This window comes from Phasianus colchicus, chromosome Z (genome assembly GCF_987193195.1).
Source record: "Phasianus colchicus chromosome Z, bPhaCol1.hap1.1, whole genome shotgun sequence".
NCBI lineage: Eukaryota > Metazoa > Chordata > Aves > Galliformes > Phasianidae > Phasianus > Phasianus colchicus.
The window spans coordinates 20,405,130-20,416,712 of record NC_143476.1 but is presented as its reverse complement, the minus strand read 5'-3'; the positions used below and the strand labels follow the sequence as shown (position 1 = coordinate 20,416,712).

At 43.6% G+C, this 11,583-nt stretch overlaps 1 protein-coding gene across 1 annotated transcript; it reads left to right on the top strand.

Annotated features, from left to right (window-relative positions):
• Nucleotides 1-3,410, top strand: LOC149912685 (uncharacterized). Its single transcript, XM_090131051.1, has 2 exons — nt 1-161; nt 282-3,410. The coding sequence occupies exon 2, from the start codon at nt 365-367 to the stop codon at nt 1,304-1,306; it is 942 nt and encodes a 313-aa protein (XP_089987177.1). The 5' UTR covers nt 1-161; nt 282-364; the 3' UTR covers nt 1,307-3,410.
• The last annotated feature ends 8,173 nt before the right edge of the window (nt 3,411-11,583 follow it).

Below are 11,583 nucleotides of genomic sequence, written 5' to 3'. Positions count from 1 at the left end.
TGGAGCGAGTAGCAAGGATAGCCTTGGTGCTGGTCTCGTGCTCTGGGAGCTGCCGACAGCCGCTCTCAGTGCTCGTCCCCAGAGCCACTAGAGCTTCTTCCCCGCCCTGCCTGGCTCAGGCAGCCGGGGCAGACAGCAGGCCGCAGCAGCAAAGGGAACCGGTAAGGGGACGCCTCAGCCTGGGCGGCCCAGCTGGGAGGGTTTCCTTCCTGAGGGACCCGGGCACTTGTTCCTCTGCTGGCGGGCTCAGCGAGTGACCGTGGCCTCTCTTCTTTTCCTAGCGTGACCCCTGCTGCTGCAGCAGCGGGGTGAGGAGCAGCCCCTCATCCCCTTCGCTCTCCTGTCCACCCAGCAGCTGGACAGCATGGCCACCGAGCTGGACCGTCGCTGCCCCATTTGCTTGGACACCATGGATGACGCCAGCCATGTGATGCCGTGCCTGCACCAGTTTTGCTTTGGCTGCATCCAGCGGTGGGCTGAGAGCAGGCCTACGTGCCCCCTCTGCAAACGCAGGGTGAAGTCCATCCTGCACTCGGTGCATGCGGACGACAGCTTTCAAGAGGTTGTCGTCGGAAGGCAGGAGAGGGCCAGGACAGCACCGCACCTCGCAACACCAGCAGAAGAGCAGCCAGGGGCGGTGCCCGCCTGGGCATCCATTTCCCGACAGCCTCCAGCTGTGCTCCGGCCCCTGCTGCCCTGGCTGCGCCAGGAGCTGGGGCAGCTCTTTGGGGCTGACCACAGGGCAGCTGCTGCAGCACAGCGCCATGTCCTCTCTGGCCTGTGCTTCTTTGGCCTGGACGAGGGAGCGCTGAATTTGTGGCTGCTCTGTTCCCTGCGAAGCCGGACCGCCAGCTTTGTGCGACGGCTCATCGTGCAAGCTGCGCATGTGTGCAATGGGCTGGTGCAACGTCTGCCTGGCCTGGAGGCCTCCCGCGCTGCCATGGGACAGGAGGGCAGCCCCGCAGCTGCCCGTGGTGCAGCTGCTTCCCCAGCACAGACTCCTGTCTCCGGGCCACGGCCCTCCCGCAACACCAGGGAAGACAACGGGGAAGAGGAGCTTCCTGTGCCCTCAACCGCTGCCCTCAGGGAGGGGCCCAGCCAGCCTCCATCCCTCCCGGCTCCATTACGGACCACCGGCCAACAAGCAGCCCAGGAGGAGCCGGGGGAGGCAGTGCCGGGTCCCTCCAGCACCAACAGGGCCAGGGAGCGCTCATGCAGGGCGCCTCGGCGAGCCCCGAAGAGGAGGGCCCACAACTCTGAGGCCTCCGCACCTCCTGCCAAGAGGCCACCCCGCCGGCAGCGCTAGGACGCCGCCCCAGCAGCTGGCGAGAACAGGGCCGGGCCTGCAGCTGGGGCACAACCAGCCCTCAGGGGTTCAGACTGTGTCAGACTCTCAGAATCACAGCATGGCCTGGGTTGGAAGGGACCTCAAAGATCGGCAATCTCCAACCCCCCGCCACAGGCAGGGCCACCAACCTCCACACGGAACACCAGACCAGGCTGCCCGAGGCCCCATCCAACCTGGCCTTGAACACCTCCAGGGACGGGGCATCCGCAACTTCTCTGGGCAGCCTCACCACTCTCCCTGTAAAGAACTTCCCCCTGACATCCCACCTAAATCTTCCCTCCTTCAACTTCACATCATCTCCCCTTGTCCTGCTGTTATCTACCCTTTCAAAGAGCTGACTCTGCAATAAAATTTCAGAAAAGTCTCCGTGTTGCTACCAGTGCCTTTGTCAGCGCTGTGCACGGGGGAGGTCAGACCTCTGCTGGGCCTGGAGGCCTCCCACGCTGCTGTTACCGTTTCTTTAGAACCTCCCTTAACACACTGCAAAGGCAAACCTTCAGAGAGCAGGCACTGCTTTATTTCTACACAGGGCACGAGGTGGCTCATCTCCACCCATCAAACACAGCCATGTCCTTACACTGTCTTCTACTGACAGTCCCAAATGTTTCACTCCACACTGCTCCCATTGATACACGACGTGCTTACAAGGTTACACAGGCATAACTGATCCTCCTGCGCCTGCGCAGAGGTTTCAGGGTCTTTGATGGTTGTTTGGGAAGGTGTCCCCCTCCTCACTTTGAGCTCGCTTGGGCGCAGGTTTTCTGACGTGCTCTGCTGATGAAGAAGCTAAATTGCTTGTGACAGGCTCTTGTCAATACCCAGCAAAGTATTTGCAAGTAGGCCACAGTCACATGCAGGGGGAGGAATGGCACTCGCTCAAGTGGAGAAGGGGCTCTCTGGCCACGCAGCACTCCTGGCTCCCAGACACGCTCTCCTGCCTATTCCTAGGTGTAAGGGGTTATCCCTAGACAGAAGTCCATGACAGGGAAGCCCGTGACAGACCCTGGGAAAAAGGAAAAGAAAAACGATGCCCATAAGGGACAGTCAGAGGGACCAGAATATTAACTCTTTAACTCCCACTGGTCCACGTGATGTTCTGATGTGGCATACTGACAACAGAAAATCACCAAACCATGACCTAACAGTTCCCCTGCATGAGGACGCCTAGTGTCTGCAGCCCGCTGGCAGCGCTAGGACACCACCCCGGCAGCTGGCAAGAACAGGGCCAGGCCTGCAGCTGGGGCACATTCAGCCCTCAGGGGCTCAGACTGTGTCAGACCGAGGAGAACAATATTACCGAAAAATCTCTGTATTGTTGTTGCTACCAGTGCCTTTGTCCGTGCTGTACAGTGCTGCAAGCTGTTTTATGAATCTCCTTGATCTATCTGAATTTGTGGTGTTTCCAGGTTACATATTGTGGTTTTTAAGTCACCCATAAGGATAAGGGCAGCTGATCTCAAGGTATCTCTTAGAACTGTTAAGAATAATTCACTGATGTTTTCAGCCTGGGTGGGATGACTATTGAACAACAACATCTGCTTTACTTACTTGTCCTTTTATCCCTGCCCAGAGACTCTCAAGCACATCATTGCCAAGCAGGAACTCTGTACAACTCAGCCCCTCCCTCATGCGCAGCTTCTCCCCTTTAATGGACTGGGTGCCAGCAACAGGTGTCAGACTCGGAGCATAAAGCAGCTGGGGGTGCACACAGTTGAGAGGCCCGGGGTGTGGGCAGAGGGGTTGTGCTTTTTGTGCTGGTGGTGGTGAGTGTGTGAGTGCTGGTGACGTCCCAGGGATGTTGCATGTGGGCCTGCAGCAGGGCTTGCTGGCTCTTCCAGCCCCAGAATGGGAGGGGATGGGCTGTGCCCTTTTTGTCTGGGGTCCTGTGTGCAGGGCTGCTGCAGGCAGCATCTGGGCTGGAGCTGCTGTGGGATAGTTACAACAGGATGGAAGCTGCTTCAGGCAGCAGCTGCTCTAACTTACATCACTTAACATTTGATGTAATGTTTCACTAGTGACACTAAACAGCCAGCTGTCTTTATTTTTGTTATTTTGATTTGGGTTTTTTTTTTCCACACTTTTTTTCCAATAGCAGTTTTTTCTTTCACTGCTTGGCCTATCATTTTGTGAGACTGTGTACTCTGCTGCATCCTTCCAGGCCAACACCTCCACTTTTAGTAAGAGGATCTTACTGTCTAGATCATCTCCACCACTGTTTGTGGTATAAGATAAACCCTACATTCAAGTGTATTTTGCTTTTATTTTCCAGGTACAACTTGGAAAATTCTGGCTAAGAATATGCTGGCCAAAAATATTCCGATTGCCCTCCCTCTAGAAGGACTGGTAAGACAACCTGTCTGGGCTTAGTTTTAGTCTCAGTGTTTTCAACTTAAAGATAGTAATGCATATGGGCAGTTCAAGAGAAACAGATATTTGAAAAATTCCTTTACTTAAGTCCAGAGAATTTATATTAAAAACAAAATGAAAAGAAAGAATAAATGTTTTTTCAGGAATACCAAAGATATCAGTCTCAGATGCATTTGGTTGTGTTGCAGGTCTCTGTAGTGAGAGGTGCAGGTACAGTAAAATTGTCACATTTTAAAACCATGAAAACCAACTAGAAGAAAAACTTCAACTGCCAATTTTTCATCAGGGTATTTGTATTGTACACACTATATTTCTTGCATCATGAGTTTTACCGAGATAGGACTATACCTATTATGTCAGCTTAAACATCTTCAGCAAAACACAGAACTATCTTGCCTTCAACAATTCTACAGTATGATGTCTAAAATATAAAGCATATTTACTTCTCCTCTACTAGTAGTAATCTACATAAACCCATGCAAAATATTCATCAATTCAGAACATGTTGCAGCATTTTCATTACAGATATTAAAATAAGTGAAAGAAAAATGCTTTAAATCATGGTATCTCTAAAAAAGAAAGGTTCTTCGCATCCAAATGGAGCCTTGAAATGATGCTGTCTATAAAAGTGATGTGTTTATCCGAAGTACACTTTGAAAATTTAGCACAAAGATAAATATATTTGCTAGAAAATCTATATAATATGCACTATTTTTAACATTTTTTCCACTGGGTAGCAGAAAATAAAATGGATGTGTCTGTATGTTTGGCTTCTTACACATAGCAATCTGAATTTAATGATCAAAATATTTCTAACCAAGTATTACATAAAATGAAAAGTAACATTATTTTCTTTATGTCATTTAGTTGTATATGTACATTAAATTACCTTGATACTGTTTAATAGCATAGAAAAACCAATGACTGATTCTTAAGAAAAAAAACCAAAACAAAACAGAAAATTAAAAAAAAAAAAAATAGAATAATTCTTTTCTGCTGTGAGTGGATTATACACAGAGAAATAATAGAGAAAAATGTAGATTAAATTCTCTTACTTGATCTGTATCAGTGATTAACTTTGTATATTACTTTCATGATTTGTCTGCATTGATACATTCACATAAGGGACATCAGACATTGGTTTTGTGCAAGGTCACTTCTAAAGGAGACATGCTCGGCAAAGAATAGGCAAGCAGCTCTCTTGGACAGTTTTCAATGTGCATGCTTGCTGGCAAAAGCAACAGATGTAATGTTAACAAACGAAGGGATAAGGTAAGCAAATGGTATAGAACTAAAACATTTCCTTTCTTTTTCCTTTAAAGACAATTTACAATAAAAATTTAAAAAGTATTAGAGAGATCAAGAAATAAAACACTTGTTTTTACCTTTTTGTCTTTATTGCCATTTTTAACGTAATTTCCCTCCCTTTTTAAAAATGCTTGAAAGGCTTGTGCTTCATATCAGGTATCAAAACTCCTCAAGTTAACTCAGTATCAAATACTTAGAGATTATTCTGGGTTCTCATTTTAGAATAATTCTCTTTAAAATTCTGATGGAATGAACAGTTGTTTCCATTATTTGATGTTCCAGTTCTAGAAATGCTGAGCTCATTTCCAAATAATTTTATCAGGCAACCTGCAGAAGCACCCATACATTTCAAGTACCCATATTAAGAGGGTATGATTGAAAGATAAATGTAAACAAACAAATAAAAAAATCCACAAGGTTTTGTGTTTCTATTACGCATCCAGACCTTTCCTGCATCTTTCATCTGTGTAAATGAGATTATTATATGGTTCATATTACTTTGCAATAGAAGAAGATCTTGCCACACAGACCTTTGCTTTTGTCTTGATAAAGTAACAGTTTGGGTTATTTTGTTTGTAATGTAAGTATGTAACTTTTAAATATTACTTATTTGTTCTCTCTAAGATGTAAGAAGATGCAATGGGTTAAACAGAAATGAGTCAAGGTAACATGTCTTTGAATAGCCATAGATAAGAAGGAAGGCAGATATAACACTGTCCACTATCCACAAGTATTACAGCCTCTCCAAGACACAGGGAAAATAGTTTCTCACTTGTCTTTTTTCAGGTTGATGGATTATTCTCATGCCTGAAAATTCCCATGTCATGAAAGTAAAATATCATCAAGTATCTACTATTCAACACTTTCCAGAAAAACAAGGTAAAGATTTATATGACCTTCATTCCTACCATAATACCTATGACTAGAACATCCATCAGTTTTCAGTTTTGTAAAATCTAATAGAAATGCACAGACTAATGAATCTGATTCTTAAAATCTTGTTAGTAGAAATGCTCAGAAACTGTCAGGTTGTTTTCTATAAACACAAGCTTTGGAGTAAGCAATGTAGTTATATAACATGGGACTGAAAGAAAAAGTAACACAACCCCAACCCTCAGCACAGTGGTTTTGTTGTTTGTAATCTTAATTTGTTCAGCTGTATCTGCCATTGTAACCTTTTTCCAGCAGTATCTTCCCATAGCACTATAGACACTGAATTAAAAAAAAAAAAAAAAAAAAGTATCTATTTTAAATTAATCTTTTAGAGTCATGGAATCATAGAATGGTTTGGGTTGGAAGGGACTTTTAAGATCACCTAGTTCCAACCCCTGACCCACTGCAGGGAGGGACACCTCCCTCAGGACCAGGTTGCTTAGAGCCCCACCTAGTCTGGCCTTGAATGCTTTCAGGGAGAGGGCATTCACAACCTCACTGGGCAACCTGTTCCAATGTCTCATCATTCTCACAGAAAAGAATTTCTTCCTAATATCTAGTCTAAATCTATCCTTTTCTAGTTTAAAACCATTTGCCCCCAACCTGCCCTTATAAAAAGTTCCAACCCAGCTTTCCTGTACGCTCCCTTCAGGTACTGGAAGGCCACTAGAAAGTCTCCTCAGAGCCTTCTGATTTCAAGGCTGAAGAGCCTCGGCACTCTCAGCCTGTCCTCATAAGGGAGGTGCTCCAGCCCTCTGATTATCTTCGTAGCCTTTCTCTGGACCTGCTCTGACAACTCCATGTACTTCTTTAGTTGTGGGCTTCAGAACTGGACACAGCATTCCAGATGGGTCTTATGAGAGCAGAGTAGAGTGACAGAATCACCTCCCTTGACCTGCTGGTCACACTTCTCTTGATGCAACCCAGGATATGGTTGGCCTTCTGGGTTGTAAGCACACAATGCCAGCTTGTGCTGAATCTTTCATCAACCTACACTCTCACATCTTTCTCCTCAGGGCTGCTTTCAAGCCATTTTCTGCCCAACCTGTATCTGTGCTTGAGATTGCCCTGACCTAGGTGCAGCACTTTGAACTTCATGAGGTTGGCATGGACCCATCTCTCAAGTCTGCTCAGGTCCCTCTGGATAGCATCCCTTCCCTCTAGCATGTCAACAGCACCACTCAGCTTGGTATTGTCTGCAAGCTTGCTGAGGGTACATTCACTCACTGTCCACGTCACCTACAAAGATGTTAAATAGCACTAGTCCCAACACCAATCCCTTAGGAATGTCACTCATCACCATCTCCAATTGGACACTGAGCTGCTGCTGATCGCAACCTTCTGAGTTTATCCAGTCAGTCAATTCCTTATCCAGCGAGTGGTCCATCCATCAAACCCATTTTTTTTCCAATTTAGCAACCAGGATGTCATGTGAAACAGTGTCAAGTGCTTTGCATAAGTTCAGGTAGATGAAGTCTGTTGCTCTTCCTTTATCCACCGATGCTGTAATTCCATCATAAAAAACCACCAAGTTTGTCAGATATGACTTGTCCTTGGTGAAGTCATGTTGGTTACCACCAGTCAACCTGTCTTTATTTTCCATGTGCACTAATAGGGTCTTTAGGAGGATCTACTCCATGATTTTGCCAGACACAGAGGTGAGACTGACTGGTCTGTAGTTCCCTGGATCTTCTTTTTTTCCATTCACAGAATCACAGAATCACCGAATTGCCAGGGTTGGAAGGGACCTCAAGGATCATGAATCTCCAACCCCCCTGCCACATGCAGGGCCACCCAACCTTCCCACCTAATGCTAGACCAGGCTGCCCAGGGCCCCATCCAATCTGGGCTTGAACACCTCCAGGGACGGGGCATCCACAACCTCTCTGGGCAGCCTGTTCCAGTACCTCACCACTCTCTCTGTAAAGAATTTCCTCCTGACACCCAACCTAAAACTCCCTTCCCTCAGCTTAAAACCATTTCCCCTTGTCCTGCTGTCACTCAACCTTTCAAAGAGTTGATTTCCCTCCTCTTTGTAGGCTCCCTTTAGGTACTGAAAGGCTGCAATGAGGTCACCCCGCAGCCTTCTTTTCTCCAGGCTGAACAAGCCCAGCTCCTTCAGCCTGTCCTCATAGGGGAGGTGCTCCAGTCCCCTGATCATCTTTGTGGCCCTCCTCTGGACCCTCTCCAACAGCTTTCTGTCTCTCCTGTACTGGGGGCTCCAGACTTGGACGCAGTACTCCAGATGGGGCCTCACAAGAGCAGAGTAGAAGGGAACAATCACCTCTCTGTCCCTGCTGGCCACCCCTCTTTTGATGAGCCCAGGATACCATTTGCCTTCCGAGCCGCAAGGGCACACTGCTGGCTCATGTTAAGTTTTTCGTCTATCAAGACCCCGAGGTCCTTCTCCACAGGGCTGCTCTCAAGGACCGCTTCTTCCAGTCTGTATGGATGCCTGGGATTCCTCCGGCCCAAGTGCAAAACTCTGCACTTTGCCGTGTTGAACCTCATCAGGTTCGCGCAGGCAAAAAAAAAATGGAAAGTTATGTTTCCCCTTTTCCAGTCAGTGGGAACTTTACCAGACTGCTATGACCTTTCAGATACAATGGATAGTCGCTTGGTGACTTCATCTGCCAGTTCCCTCTGAACCCATGGATGAATCTCATCATGACCCATGGACCTGTGCACCTTCAGGTTCTTTAGATGGTTCAAATCTGATCTTCACTTACAGCATGCAGATCTTCCTTCTCCAAGTTTTTACCATTGCTTTCTGCAACTTGGGCAGTGTGGCTAGAACCCTTACCGATGAAGACTGAGAAAAATAAGTCATTAAGCACATCTGTTTTCTCTGTATCCCTTGTGACCAAGTGACTTGTTTTCTTCCAGAGAGGGCCCACATTCTCCCAGAACTTCTTTTAATCGCTGATCATCATCTAGAAAAATCAGGCTCAGTTTGGGAAATCAAACACAAAGTTACTGTGCAACATTACCAAGACAGAGTGTAGAGAGAACTCAGTGCACTGTTGTCTTTATGGCTCACATGTATCAATGAAATGTTTCTTTATAGATGAAATTTAAATTCTCATTCATTCTAAGTGTGAGTGTACATTGATAAATATGGATAAATACGTTACTTAAAGATACATATACAGTTTTATTCTGAAGCAGTGAGGAAACTGAATGCTCCCATCAGCTAACTGCTGAAAATGGTAGTATACTAACTGTAGATTTACCTCAATTGCTTTCTGCTTATTTTCAGTAGGCTTCTTCTAATGGTATCCTTTTTGGTTCAGATTGTCAGATCATATTTAGAAACAAACTGAATATGGTAGAAGTGAACTTTAGTTATCTCAAGTTTTCCTCGGATAGGTAATGAAAATCTATAGATCTCTGCCTATCTTCTTCACTATGGACTCAAATAGCTTTGGGGAGAAGGAAATAAAGAAAAGAAAAAGAAAAACCACATAAGCAGCTAGACTGTCATCAAGAACTCAGAGCACTCAAGAGACATCTATAAAAGAAGTGATTGAGCATCAAGGATAAACTCCTGTATCTTGCAAGGCTTTTCTATAGACTGGATATCTTTTTTAATTGAAACAAATTTGAACACACAAATACTAACTACATTAATATACTTCTTCAGTTAATTAAGCATCCAGCTGATACTGTTTAAGCTACAGCATGCATATATACACATAAACACAACTCTGACAGAAAACTTTCTCCTGTACTTTCCAAAAACTATGCTTCTGAATGCAGCATACCTTGAGCAAAACATCCTAAGTGTAAGTGTGCGTCTAAACCTTGATCTCCTTGCTCAATTATAATGGCCTGAACAGATGTTTGACTCACAGTGTGTGGAGGAGGGGACTTTATATATTATTTATATATAATATATAATATTATAATAATGTATTATAAATATATATAATATAATAATATAAAACACAAAAACCTTTGCTGAGGTTCTGAGAATATTGATGCTTGAAGCTTGAATATATCATCTCTTCCAGACAAGGAGAGTAGAGAAATGCTTCCATATCTTATTTCTTCTTATAAAGCAAGAAAAGGTAGCTTCAGATTGCATTCAACAAGAAAAAGGGTTACAAGACATAGAATCACAGAATCACCAAGGCTGGAAAAGACCTCCAAGATCATCTAGCCCAACTGTCTACTTACCACCAATATTTTCACAAACACTGTCACTCAGTACAACTTCTAAATGTTTCTTGAACACCTCCAGGGACAGTGACTCAAGCACTCAACCCTGGGCAGCTCATTCCAGCACCTGACCACTCTTTCAGAGAATAATTTTTTTTGGTTATACTGATAAAAAAAAAATCATAAAGAGTTGACAGGGCAAGAACAGCAGGAAACAACTTTAGACACCTCAGCAGTAGAAATTTCCAACAGTCTCACAGCTGAATTCAATTATGACTTGGAATAATCTACTTGAATTTTTTTCCTTCTGTTTTTTCTTTTTCAAAGAGCAGATTAATAGTCTCTTAAAAATGCCTCTGTGGTTTGGCATGCATTGTTTTTGATTATATGGGAACACTATTCTAATGTGCATGAAATACACCCAGAAATGGCTAAAAAAATAGAACAAAAATGGAAAGGACTTGATTATATAACAATTAAATTTAGATATTTCTGAATTCAAATTTATTGCTTGGAGTTCTTAGTAATTCCTTTTTTTACTTTTATACAATTAATACTGTTGTGATTGTAAATGTGAGAGAAGCAACATCCTGAATAGATGGACTGGCCTCTTTTCTTTCTAGACAGTTTAAATATGATAGCAATAGCAATGGGCTTCTTCAGCCAATGTTGTCTATGGTAAGCTGTTAAGAATTGCAGTACGGAAATTACCCAAGGTGACATTACTGAATTTAGGAAAGCAGTCTTCATTGAAAGTTGTTCCCAGAAATATTCTAACAAATCCTGTGATAATGATTCTATCAGCTGACTATATTTTTTACAAAAAAAATGGGGGCAGATCCAACTGCTGACATTAACCTTTTAAACAGTCAAGTTCAAGTTCATGTTCTGTACAATTCTCATAACAAAGCAGATGCCTAAAAGCAGAAAGTCTCTAAACTAGTTCATTTATCAAGCAGCTCTCATTTAACAGTGAAGTAAACAATAAAACATTTTCAGAATTTAGAATTATGCTTTCAAACAGGAGAAACTAACACTAGTCCAAAATAATCTACAACGTTAATTAGAGAAAAATTCTACTAATTACATGCATTTTCTAGGTTTAGAGACACTGGAATAAATAAATAAATAAATAAAGTTTACTACAGAGGGAACTGCATCATAGTAACTTGCCCTTTAGCCTAAATTCTGTATTAACCTCTGGGATGTGAAATATTAATAAGCTGCTTGACTCCAAATCACCAGTGTTCTGAAAATTCTAATAACACAAATTAATTCCATAAATTAACGTGTGTTTTTTTTCCCTCAAAATTTATTATATTAGCTAAAACCCATTGTGGATTCCATTTTTATAACAACATAATCATTGAAAAATCAGAAAAGAATATGCACTGTTCTCCTTTTCTAATTTAAGACTAAATGGCAATGAAACTGTAATAACAATAAAATTTGTATAAGTACCCATT